General features: G+C 35.9%; 1 protein-coding gene across 1 annotated transcript; it reads left to right on the top strand.

The window, feature by feature from the left end:
* The first annotated feature begins 13,232 nt into the window (after nt 1–13,232).
* LOC110933006 lies at nt 13,233–14,090 on the top strand. Its single transcript, XM_022176249.1, has one exon. It carries the CDS (start codon nt 13,233–13,235, stop codon nt 14,088–14,090), a length of 858 nt encoding a protein of 285 aa, XP_022031941.1.
* The last annotated feature ends 250 nt before the right edge of the window (nt 14,091–14,340 follow it).

Below are 14,340 nucleotides of genomic sequence, written 5' to 3'. Positions count from 1 at the left end.
CGTGGATCGACTCACCAAGTCTGCACACTTCCTAGCTTTAAAAGAAATGGATAATTTCTCCACTCTCGCAGACATCTACCTTAAAGAAGTTGTTTCGAGGCACGGGGTGCCCACCTCCATCATTTCGGATCGGGATGCACGATTCACGTCAGAGCTATGGCAAGCAATGCACAAATCTTTCGGCTCACGGTTAGACATGAGCACAGCATATCATCCTCAGACGGATGGGCAGTCTGAGCGAACGATCCAAACTCTTGAAGACATGCTTAGGGCATGCGTTATTGATTTCGGCAACGGCTGGGAAAAACATCTCCCTTTGGTGGAATTCTCATATAATAACAGTTATCACACCAGCATACAAGCCGCTCCATTCGAGGCATTGTACGGACGTAAATGCCGGTCACCTCTCTGTTGGGCAGAGGTGGGGGATAGTCAGATTACGGGTCCAGAGATTGTAGTGGACGCCACAGAAAAGATTGCACAAATACGACAACGCATGGCGGCAGCACGAGACCGTCAGAAAGCCTACGCGGACAAGCGTAGAAAGCCTTTGGAATTTCAGGTCGGGGACCGGGTTTTTCTTAAAGTCTCACCCTGGAAGGGTGTGGTTCGTTTTGGCAAACGGGGCAAACTAAATCCGCGGTATGTCGGACCGTTCGAGATCATTGAGAAAATAGGCAAGGTGGCCTACAAGCTAAACTTACCAGCTGAACTCGGCGCAGTTCACAATGTATTTCATGTGTCGAATCTGAAGAAGTGCCTGTCAGATGAGACCCTCATAATTCCTTTTAAGGAACTCACTATCGACGAGCGGTTGCAGTTCGTCGAGGAGCCAGTTGAAATCACGGACCGGGATGTTAAGGTCCTCAAGCACAAGAGAATCCCTCTTGTTCGAGTTCGTTGGAACTCCCGACGTAGCCCAGAGTACACCTGGGAACGCGAAGACCAGATGACAAAAAAGTACCCCCAGTTATTCGGAACCAATGCAACCACTACTGAGGCTGAAGCTACTACTGCGGAATTTCGGGACGAAATTCCAGATCAACGGGGGGAGGATGTGACACCCCAGGAAAACAAGTGAACGATATAACTTACCTAGCTTCCTCAGTGAGTGCGTACCAAATTTCGGGACGAAATTTCTTTTTAGTTGGGGATAATGTGACAACTCGTACTTTAGACCTATTTCGTAACGTTATGTGAGCTACTTTAATTGAATGAATGCATGTTTACGTGATATGTGTTTCTATTGTATGTTACGAATTAAATGCTTGTATGTATGTTACTCGAACTAAAACCGCACAACATGGATCAATCACACAAGGCCATTGGGCCGTATGGTTTGCACACGGACCAAGGGCAGCCCGTGAAGGGCCGGCCCACTCTCTTTGCACGAATAACATTAGGGAAGGGCGGTAGACTCCTCAATTGTTTTGGCAAAACACTTCACACACAAAAACCCTACTCTTCTCTCTCTCCCTCTCGCTCGAAGCAGGCGGCAATCACTCCCTCTCCATCTCGGCTCGGTTCGGATCAATCCCCATCACACTCTCTTGATCGGTTAGTGTTATATGTACCGATTGTATTTTAATGATGCTTTGATGTGTGTTACAACCTTGTATGATAATCTAAGTTGTTTTGAGAGCATGGTTGATTATGATGTTAATTGATAGTGGTTTGTTAATCGGCTCACACGTATGTACTAGTTAATAATTCACACAAGTCGGATGTATGTAATTAATCAAAGAGTAATTGGTGGTGCTGGATAAACCGGCTGTATGATTATATGTTTTGATAAACTATTGCCCATGCTTGATTTAGGTGGATTGGTTGGATATTGTTCATATGCATGATCATTGATTAATTGCTGATTCGATGTTCTTGAATTGATATGAATATGCATGAAATCCGAATTAACTGTTGATTGATCTAAGTTGAAACTGCCAAAAATTGTTAGCAATTGTTACGGAATGATTAATGCTGTAAATTAGGAAGTTTGTTGCACTCCCGATCTCGACACAGATTGCGAGTCGAGAACCCTTAGTCTCGGCTCGAGACCACAACACTAGCACACAAACAACACAACCCGAGACCACGGTTGCGGGTCCGATTGCGACTCGAGACCGTGAAGTCTCGACTAGAGCATGATGACCCGAGACCTCCACGTTGCGACTCGAGACCCCGAGACCAACACAACTCGAGACCGCACTGACTTGACTCGAGATCGCTGGTTTCGACTCGAGACCAGTTACACATGCACACTGATTTGGGCCTTGCACTGTCACAGGCCCAATTGATTGGGCCGGATAGTTGGACTTGTTTATGTATCTGCTAATTGGACTGTTTAATCTTATTGGGCCGAGAAGGATATTGGATTGGTTATGTTGATTGGGCCGGGGTGTTAGATCGCACAACATGTTGTCGGATCACACACCATGTTGGGCCGGGTACAATTGGGCTTATATTTTAGAACGCACAAGTATGATTATGTTGTGCTCTTGACTGTTAACGTCCAATACGTGTTTGCTATGATTTAATACGTGCATTACTTGAAGTCAAAACCTGACTTGTGTGGTAACCCTGTTAGGACGTGCTTGACCACTCATAGTTCAAGAAACCCTTTTTGTGTATCTGCCGAGCAAACCAAGGTGAGTTCACACAGCAAAGGCATGGGATTCCCGGGTTGGGAATTGGGTTGGATTATGTGAAATGGATAATTACTCGTACTTACGTTATCACTAGACTATAGACCATCGTCCTCAGGTTAGTCAGGACACTTACGTAAAACCTACGTAAACTAGTATTTTCCATTGTCTCCCGGGTCGGGAGGGCACTTACGTAAAACCTACGTAAACTAATACCTACTACTGTCTTCCGGGTCGGAAGGACACTTACGTAAATCCTACGTAAACCCCACACGTACCACTGTCCTCGGGGAAGGGCACTCACGTAAATCCTACGTGACCTAGTACGTATTCCTGTTCTCGGTTTAAGAAGAACACATGGTTGCAAATAGTCTAGTAAGTACCATAATGGGAAGCCCCCGTTAGTAAAGATAAACGTGGGAATCCCCCACTAGTAATATATATATAACCATGGGAAACCCCCACCATTAGTACATACATGCATGGGAAGCCCCCACTAGATGAACTTGCGCATTACTGTTATGAACTTACTTTCTGTGAACTCGCTCAACTAGTTGTTGACTCTCTGCTGCATGCCTTGCAGGACCTTAGGTATTTATGGAGCTTGCACAAGGAGGAGCGGGTCGTTGTGGACAAGGATTCATGAATGCTTATTAAACACTTATGACATTCATACATTAATACTTATGTTTTGGGCTTTTACTTTAATGCTTCCGCTACTTAAACAAAGTTTGGTTTGAACATCAATCGTATTGATTTGGGTTTTTGAACTACTTTAACTATTATATGCTTGTTCAATATGATTGGTGGCTTGATCCTGGTCATGTCACGCTCCCAAACGGTGATACTCCGCAGGTGGATTTTGGGGGTGTGACAATTACTATTACTATTACTATTACTATTACTATTACTATTACTATTACTATTACTATTACTATTACTATTACTATTACTATTACTATTACTATTACTATTACTATTACTATTACTATTACTATTACTATTACTATTACTATTACTATTACTATTACTATTACTATTACTATTACTATTACTATTACTATTACTATTACTATTACTATTACTATTACTATTACTATTACTATTACTATTACTATTACTATTACTATTACTATTACTATTACTATTACTATTACTATTACTATTACTATTACTATTACTATTACTATTACTATTACTATTACTATTACTATTACTATTACTATTACTATCATCATTATTATTATTATTATCATCATCATCATTATTATTCTTATTATCATCATCATTATCATTATCGGATAAGGCTATTCCATGTTTTATACATAAATCTGCAAAAATATCAAGATGTCTTAGATGGGCTCTGATACCATTTAGAGCGGTATTGAGCGAAATATTTTGTCGGTTCAAAGTTGATAACTCAAGTAAGTTATTATCTACAAGATTGAAGATTATATCCAAATTGTTTATGTTTATTATTAAAGTTAACCACATATTAAATCTATTTTATATGACAAAAATTTTAAGAAAGACTCTAAATTAAAAAGTAACATTTTTTTTCTAGATTATAAAAACAATCATAAAATAAAACTTTGTTTGAATTTGTTTGTTAAAAGTTTCCTTATAAAACCTAAGAGTGTCAATTATTTCAAAATATTTCAAAATTAAAAAGAACAAGGGTCCAACATGCTTCCGTACCTTTTTCCGTTTTGACCAAAATATTGTCGGGTTACACCACGGGTCTTTTTACTAGGTTCTTTCACACCAAACCTAAGAGGCCTTAGGTAACTCCCCTTTGGATCCTTCAGCAATATGCAGCACAACCTGGTTTCGTTTCCTACCTCCGGTGTAGGGTAAAAAGAGACGGTTTGAGATTGGAGATTTTTTCTTTTTAATAGAGAGATATCTAAAAACAAAAAGAACACTCAAAAAGACTTTATAAGGAAAAGGGAAAGCTTTTTATTTCATGGTAGATGATTTACAATGGAAGATGTTTAGAAAAGATACAAAACTTAAGCAAAATACAACACACTTTTTTAGTACATAAAAACTTTTTTAAACACTCGTTGAAGCTTGATGGCCTTTCTCCTTCCTTCCTCCTCCTTTTATCCCCTTCTTTCTTAGATAAGCTCCAAGTATTTTTCTTTGTCCTTTTCTTTTCACATGCTTTTCTTATGACTTGAGCCATCTTGTAACTTTAACTTTGTCAGGAGGTCTTAGAAGTTGTTTTTCATAAAAGAAAGTCCACTCTTGGGAACTTGAGCTCCTTTATTCATTTTTTCTCCTTTAGCCACGTTCATCCTTGTATTCTCAAGTAGGTGGGCATGGGAGAAGCAAGTTTTGACTCCATATGGGTCTTAAAGGTTTGTTTAAATGCCTTATCTTTGAACGCTAAAAATCAGATGATTTGAATATCATTTTTGGAGTAAAGGATTTATAAAATTCTTAATTATCAGATGTTTGACCCTCATTTTGAGAATCAATACTCATAGTGTCCTTGTCTTTTTGTTTATATCATATTGAACACATATCTCTTGGATTCATACCTTTTTTATGATCCCTAAATCTTATTATGCCTTTTTCTAAAAATTGGATTTTATCCTCCAAATATTTTTTAGCTGATGGTGGAGTATATTTTGCTGAAGAAATCATGACAGAAGAAAACATATTTTTTCCACTATATGTTCTAAATCCATTTTTAAAGGCAGCTTGCAATGCTTGGAGTATTACTTTAATTCCTAATCCTCTTCTGTAATGAACATCATTTTCATTAAAGTGATGAAAAATCTTTCTTTCAGTATTAACTGAATAAGTAAAGGCTAAATTAACCTTTTCTATCTGAATAAAGTGAAAAACTGGATAATAAAATTCATTGTAAAAATCAGGCCCTGTAGAAAAGAGTTTTAGAGCCATGACATCTTTTGGAGTTATTGTGGGACTATTTAGATAACAATCTCTAACTCCATCTTTAACCCATTTTGGTAAACATGAGATTTCGGGAAAATCGGGTAAAGTAAGATATATCTTATTGACTGCTATCTTATCTCTTCAGCAGAGTTTCCTTGTAGATAATTGATTCTAGGGAAGATTCCTGTAAAATCAATATATCTTATATCTGTATTTTGAAGGCCATATAGTTCCTTCATCTTGAACCATTGTTGGTCAACATAATTTGGTTGAGTTGGCAATTCTTGAAAAATATTTTTAAAGGTAGAGCTTTTCCCCGTATTAGGGAAAAATGAAAAAGATTTTTCTTTAGGTTCTTCCTGGTCAGAGGTACGATCTATCGTTTGTACTCCAACTGATGAAGTGGAAGGATTATCTCTTTTTTCCCTTTTTACTTCAGGATAAATAAATGAAAGAAAGATCTACTCTTTCTTTTATGTGATGCTTTACCAGAAGTTTTATCTTCATACTGTCAAACTCATAAAATGATATCTTAGAATTTATGAGAAGACAATTTCTCTCAGTCAAATCCTTTATATCTGGGATCTTCTCGGGGATTGTTTCAATGATGTTTAACATTTCTCGCATATCTTTTGCAATTTCTTTTATCGACTTTGTTTGTTTATCCATATCATCAATATATTTATCCATCATTTGGGCTAATTCTTGTTCCTCCATCTCTGGTTAAGAAATCTGCTAAAACATTTTTATCAGATTTGATTATTTCTATATCAAAATGATACTCAGACAATAGTGTTTTGTCACCTAATAAGTCTTTTATATTCTGGTTTAGAAGGCAAGTTATTTTTAATAAAAGCCTTTACCTGTGTATTATCTGTCCTTAGCAAAAAATTATTTGGTAATAAAAAAGAATAAAGCTTTTGACAACTTTTAATAACAGCTAGTAATTCTTTTTCATTTATATGATATCTTGTTTTAGTATCACTAAAAGTACCCAAACAATATCTACAAATACTTTCTCCTATTTTTTCATTTTCAGAATTATAATCTAATTTCTTAAGTAGCCCACTCCAATAGCATTCTGAGGCATCTGTTTCTAAAATAAGATTATCATTTTCTTTAGGAAGTTGTAATTTTGGTAGGTTTTTACAATATTCATTAATCTTTTTAACTTGGTTTTCTAGATTTTTATCAAAAGTAAATATTTTATCTTTTTTAAGTAGATTTTGAAAGGGCTTTCTTAGTTCTGCAAGATTTTTTATAAAATCTGAGGCATATTTTAATATGCCAAGAAAACTTTGTACCTGTTTTTTATCTACTAACTTATTAGGAAAGGCTCTAATTTTTTCAAGAATGTGACTTTGGCGTTCTATTCCCTTTCCATCTATTTTCATTCCTAAAAAGTCTATTTTCTCTTGTAATAGACTAGTTTTCTTTTCGGATAAGGCTAATCCATGTTTTATACATAAATCTGCAAAAATATCAAGATGTTTTAGATGCAAATTAACATTGTCTGATAAAATTAAAATATCATCTATGTAAATAAAAAAAAATCATAATCTTTGAATATTATATCCATTTTCCTTTGAAATATTTGTGGTGCATTTTTTAATCCAAAAGGCATTACAAGCCATTCATATTGCCCTTGAGGAGTAGAAAAAGTTGTGTATTCAATACTATCAGGATGCATTTTTATTTGCCAAAATCCACTTTTACAATCAAACCTAGAAAATATCTTCTTATTTCTTGTCCAATTTATTAGACTTTCTTGATGAGGTAAAAAATATCCATCAAAAACAGTATTATCATTTAATTTTTTATAATTTATTACCATCCTAGGCTTACATCTCTTAATTTCTGCATGTTTTCTTACCATGAATGCAGGAGAACTATGAGGGCTATGACTAGCTTTGATTAATTTTAAATCCAGGAGCTCTTTTATCTGGGAGCTAAATTCTTTCCGGTCTTCTGGATTATATCTCATAGGCTTTACTCTAATTTCTTTATCTTTGTCTTTCATTTCTAATTTTGCTGTTATTTGATTTTTATTCCAAAATTGTAATGGATTATCTGTATAACACTGTCTTAACTTGTATTTTATATTTTCTATGTGGTTATCTAAGTTTCTTAAATTTACTTGGTAATCTAGTGGTTCTTCTGGATAATATTCCAAAATTGGTATTCCTTTTTCAAGTTTGGGTTTTTGTTTGTATCCTAAATCACCACGCTGGCTTGCACGTGTTGTAAAATTAATTGGGAATTTTCTACCATATGCATTTTTTATTCTTTTTACAACTATCAAGTGGTGACATGGTGTTTTTAATATTATTTGATATGCTATTATATCAAAAGTTATTTTGTTAAATCTTTCTAGGAAATCATTTCCTAATAATACATCTGATCCTGAATTATAAAAATAAAATGGTGGACATTTAACCATATATGATCCTATTAATATTGTAGGATTTTTTACTCCTCTTCTTAGAGGGATTATATCTTTTGAAAAACTAACACCGTTACAAGGTGTTAAATCTTCATGATATTCTTTTGGAAAGCAATCAGGTTTACATATGCATAAGCCTGATCCACTATCTATATAAGCAGCAAAGTATTCAGCTTTATAATCTTTATAGGTTATTCCTATAGGGATGTATATACTTTTGGGACTTGTCATTTTGGTATATATATCATCTTATCATTATATGTGATTTTTAACCCATAAGAGGTTATTTGATAAGGTTTAACATTTTCTAAAAAGGTTAATCCTAGCATAATTTCTAATGTATCATTTTCATCTTCATTACCTATTAACAATCTTAATGGAATTTTTTCTTCTCCAAATTTAATTATAGTTTCTATGGCTTCATTTATTTCATGTAACTCACCATTAAAGTTAATATATTGGTCAGGTTCTTCTAACGGATATTTTTGCAAATGGTCACATAGTTTGTGATTTATATAATTTCCATTTGCATCTGTATTTATTAGTATATTTATATGAGAGAATTTCTTTCCATTGAAATATTCTCCTTTTATTTTATAATTTCTTATGTTATCTTCTTTAGCATCAATGTATTATAAAATCTACTAGAATTAGTCAACCTTGCAAGGGGATGACTAACGACACCTTTATTTGTAGAGGATAATCTAGGGGTGATCTGGTTGGTTAATAGAATTGGTTTATCTTGTAAATCAAGACTTAATGGTCTTGAATCTATTTCTTCAATTTTAGGTAGGGTTGGTATTTGTATTTGGCATACTTCATTAAACAAAAAAGGAAAATCTATAGTATCTTTTATACTAAAACAATCAGAATGGTGGGTATTTGATATAGCATATGTAATAGAATATGGCCTATTTTGTTGTTTAAAGAAATCTTTTCTTTTAAAATCTTGTAACAAACTTAAAGTTTTATCAAAATCTTTGTCTTGGATATAATAGGAAATTCTTGGGTATATATTAAACTTTAATTTACCATATTGCAAATTTCCTCGTAGTATTTGCGTGTGTTGTAAAATTAATTGGGAATTTTCTACCATACGCATTTTTTATTCTTTTTACAACTATCAAGTGGTGACATGGTGTTTTTAATATTATTTGATATGCTATTATATCAAAAGTTATTTTGTTAAATCTTTCTAGTAAATCATTTTGTTGATTTAATCTAAGCATGATAACTTTATTATTTATAAAGTTTAAATTTAATACAATTAAATTATCAAACTCAACCCAATTGTTATTGTTATTGTTATCGTTATCGTTATCGTTATCGTTATCGTTATCGTTATCGTTTTCGTTATTATCGAAACCCATATAACCTAAAGTATCTGCATATCCAAATCTTGTATCCTTATCGTTATCCTTATCGTTATTGTTATCGTTGTCGTTATCGTTATCGTTATCGTTATTGTTATTGTTATTATCGAAACCCATATAACCTAAAGTATCTGCATATCCAAATCTTGTATCCATGACCACCGCCTCCACACCTCCCATCACCACCCCCTTCATCTCTCAAACACACCCTTTCAAACCAAGAACCACTTAATAGTTGTCAACTAACCTTCACATCACAACAATTCCCCTTCAGAGTTTATCAATTTTGGTTTCAATTCCTCTCAAAACTCTCAAATTAAGAGAAACAAACATGGGGTTCCAGTTCAAACAACATCAGGGAGATCCAATTAGCCACACGGTGGCGGTTTCAGATGAAAAATATAAGCTTGGAACTTTATTCGCATCTAATCGGTCAAGTATCTACTTGCATGTGGTTGAAATATCCAACGAAATTAGAGGAATGAAACTCCACCGGAGAAATAGCAGCCTCCATTGTTCCTGTGAAGTCGGTTGCCGCCGGTGAAGATGAAGCTAATTGGAGCGGTCAATTTATGTTTTCAAGTATTAAGCATAAGTTTATGAAACCTAATAGTCTTAAAGACTTGTGATAGGCATATTCTTTTATTTAATATCAGATTGGAGGGTTTGTTTGGCAATCAACGTGATTCACCACCATCTCTGACCACCACCGCCATTCCAATCTGACACCAGAAGCTAGCGACAAGAGCGTAAATGTGAAGTACATTTCTAGCCTGGTTTTGGTTGAACTACACAAGGCGCGGGTCAGTACTTTGCTTATGGAACTACACACATGAATCCACAAGCTAGCGACAAGAGCGTAAAGGTGAAGTACATCTATGTATTCAAGAACCATGAAAAGATTTGTTTTTTATTTTTATTTTTCTAAAGATTTTATATAAATAAACAAAACAGGTGAATTTTGATAAATTTGTAATGGGTTTTGGTTAGTTTGTAAGATTCTTTTTAATTTTGGTACATCGTCCCGCCAAGGTTTGTTACACTCATCTATTTTCCATTTGAAGCTATAAATCAAATTTTTTTTTTTTTTGTTGTCTTTTGAGTTACAATAAAAAATATTTGGGATTTTTTAAAAGATTGATTATAAAACAGATGAATCACAGAAGTTTGATTATGGTTGCCGGAGGTTTTTTTTCGAGTTAATTACTCTTTTCGTCCCTGTGGTTTGTCAAAAATCACTATTTCAGTCCATTAGTTTAAAAATTGCGATTTTAGTCCATGTGGTTTCACTTTCGTAACCATTTCAATCCCTGTGGTTTCACTTTCGTAACCATTTCAATCCATTATTCTGTTAAGTACATGGACTGAAATGGTTACGAAAGTGAAACCATAGGGACTGAAATCGCAATTTTTAAAATAATGGACTGAAATAGTGATTTTTGACAAACCATAGGGACGAAAACAGTAATTAACTCTTTTTTTTCTTGTAGGGGGTAATATTTGCAAGAAAATGTAATACTGGAGGTTAATATTGCAGAGTACAGAAAATCATAGGGGGTAACAAGAAAGGGTAATATAGTCATTTTACTTCAGGGGTAATATTACAGAGTAGAACAAATCATAGGGTGTAATATGAAAGGGTAATATAGTCATTTTACATACCATTTAACAGTCAAACAACTATTGACTGACGGCAGGGGGTAATCTTGCGACATAACAACAATGTTGGGGGGGGGCAAATTGCAATTTTTTCCAGAGAAGGGATCAGAGTGCCAATTGGCTTTAACCCTAGGGGATTAAATTACAGTTTACTCAAGATATACACTACAGTAAGGACAACATGTGAAGAGAGACTTTGTGTCAGCCTTTTGTAAATTACCAGCGTGCCCTTCTAGTACAAGTATTATAGAGTAAATTGTCATTCTAGTCCTCGAGTTTTGTCTAAATTTGACATTTTAGTCCAAATAGATTTTTTTTTTTTTTTGCTTCTAAGTCCCTGACTTTTCCCTTTTGTTGTCATCTTGATCACATACACTAACTCCATTCAAAAACTCCATCTTTAACCAGGGGTATTTTGGGGATTTTTCATATTAAATGTTCTCAATTGCCATTTTGATCCAATTCCAAAAAATCAAAAAAATAATAAAAATTCTAAAAAATCATAAAAATTCTAAAAAAAATACAAAAAATCCGTTTCAGCGCGAACCGTTTCGAACCCGAACCGTTTCGAGCTGAACCGTTTCGACGCGAACCGTTTCGACCCATACCGTTTCGACCCGAACCGTTTCGAGCTGAGCCGTTTCGACGCGAACCGTTTCGACCCGAACCGTTTTGAGCTTAACCGTTTCGACGCGAACCGTTTCGACCCGTACCGTTTCGAGCTGAACCGTTTCGACACGAACCGTTTCGAGCTGAACCTTTCGCGCCGAACCGTTTCGAGCCGAACCGTTTCGAGCCGAACCGTTTCGACGGTACCGGTTCAGCTCGAAACGGTTGGGGTTCGAAACGGTTCGCGCCGAAACGGATTTTTTGGATTTTTTTAGAATTTTTTATAATTTTTCTGATTTTTTAGAATTTTTTGGAATTTTTTTTATTTTTTGGAACGGTTCAGCTCAAAACGGTTCGGTTCGAAACGGTACGGGTCGAAATAGTTCAGCTCGAAACGGTTCGCGTCGAAACGGTTCGGGTTCGAAACAGTTCAGCTCGAAACGGTTCGGGTTCGAAACGGTTCAGCTAGAAACGGTTCGGTTCGAAACGGTTCAGCTCGAAACGGTTCGGCTCGAAACGATTCACGTCGAAACGGCTCAGCTCGAAACGTTCAGCTCGAAACGACTCAGCTCGAAACGGTTCAGCTTGAAACGGTTCTGGTTCGGGTTCGAAACGGTTCGCGCCGAAACGGATTTTATGTATTTTTTTAGATTTTTTATGATTTTTTAGAATTTTTATTATTTTTTAGAATATTTTGGATTTTTTTGATTTTTTGGATTTTTTTTTTTTTTTGATTTTTTGGAATTGGATCAAAATGGCAATTAAAAACATTTAAAATGAAAATCCCCAAAATACCCCTGGTTAAAGATGGAGTTTTTGGATGGAGTTAGTGTATGTGATCAAAATGGCAACAAAAGGGAAAAGTTAGGGCCCTAGAGGCAAAAAAAAAACTATTTGGACCAAAATGACAAATTTGGACAAAACTCAGAGACTAAAATGGCAATTTACTCATTATTATATTTAAAGTTAATGCTATTTTAGTCACTGTGGTTTAGGTTATTTTGCCAGTTTATTCCAAAAGTTTCATTTTTTGTTTATGAGTCCAAAAAGGTTTCACTGTTGTCATTTTAGTCACTGGGTTAACTTTATCAATTTTTTCTGTTAACGAGAAGGGTAATTCGGTCATTTTATATGGCCGAATTGCTCTTCTAGTTAACATAATTACATATAAAATGACCGAATTGTCCTTCTTGTTAACAGAAAAAATACATGAAGCTAAACAAGTTGACTAAAACGGCAACAGTGAAACCTTTTTTGACCCACAGACGAAAGATAAAACTTTTGGACAAAACTGAAAAAATCACTCAAACCAGAGTGACTAAAATGACATTTAACTCTTACATTTTAAATGAAAACCACAAAAGACAAAAATATAAAAAGTCATATTCAATCTCATCCACCATCCATGCAAGATTAAAGAATCTAAATATTTCATATAGTTCGTTTAACTCGGTACGAACTAATAGCCCGTATATATTTTGTATAATATATGTTTCCATATTTATTGTATCTAGTCAGATTAGGGCTTTGTATTCTTGGCTATATATTTGATTAATGAGATAGAGGAGGCATCGAGCCTTTCATAATACAAACTCTAACATGGTATCAGAGCTGCCGTTAACTATGGATCAGAAACTTCATCCAGCCGCCACTGTGAACAACATCAAGAGTCAAATCCCGGTTACTCTTGAGATGGACACCGGCCTCTACAACTCTTGGAGCGAGCTTTTCCGTATCGCCTGTCGTGCCAGCCGTGTACTAGACCATCTGTCTCCCAAACCACCAGCCGAGTCCTCTTCTTCAAAGACTACGGACAAAGACAAAGACAAAGACACAACGCCAAAGACAGTTGATGACTCATGGGACTACCTGGACGCCATTGTATTACAATGGATTTACGGTACAATCTCTAGTAACCTATTGCACACTATACTCAAACCAAATTCAACAGCCTATGAGGCATGGGTGGCCTTGGAAAATATTTTTCAGGACAACAAAAGTTCTCGTTCCATTCACCTGCGTCAAAAATTTTCTAATACTCGTCTTAGTGGTTTCTCAGGTGTATCCACCTACTGTCAAGAGCTGAAAGTATTGGCGGATCAACTGGCTAGTGTTGGATCACCGGTAGATAACCAAAGCTTAGTTTTACAATTGATTAGTGGTCTTAACGAACAATACGAAGGCATAACCACCATACTGCAAAACCAAGATCCATTGCCAAGTTTTTATGATGCTGGTTCAAAATTAATAATGGTTGAAACATATAAAGCTGAGCAGGTTCTTCAAGCCTCCCAAACCGCAGGTACAGCGTTAAATGCCAACACAACACGCGCTTCAGCGAACCCGGGTTCTAACAGCGAGTACCGGTCAGATTCTCAGAATGATCGGCGGGGACAGGGTCACGGTTCCCGTGGCTGGGGTCGCGGCAGAAACTCATGGAAGGGGTCGAGGTTCTAATAATTCTACCTGGCAACAACCAGCTCCATGGACTCCATGGCCCAACTCAACCTACACCCCTTGGTCCAATCAACAGTGGGCCGCCGCCTCCCCTTGGGCCGCTCAACAGCAAACATGGGCCGCACCCCCATGTCCATACCCAACAATGAACCCACAGCCTAATTCTAGTACCTCTTCCAATGGTCTCCTTGGTCCTCGGCCCACTCAAGCTCATCATGCAGCCTACACACCAACCGACATAGAGGAAGCA

This window comes from Helianthus annuus, chromosome 4 (genome assembly GCF_002127325.2).
Source record: "Helianthus annuus cultivar XRQ/B chromosome 4, HanXRQr2.0-SUNRISE, whole genome shotgun sequence".
NCBI classification, from domain to species: domain Eukaryota; kingdom Viridiplantae; phylum Streptophyta; class Magnoliopsida; order Asterales; family Asteraceae; genus Helianthus; species Helianthus annuus.
Note: the sequence above shows the minus strand (reverse complement) of the source record. Positions and strands in the feature narration are given on the sequence as shown.

What these genes read in the sequence shown, in the direction of transcription:
- LOC110933006 (XM_022176249.1), top strand. Translation starts at nt 13,233, where the DNA reads ATGGTATCAGAGCTGCCGTTAACTATGGATCAGAAACTTCATCCAGCC.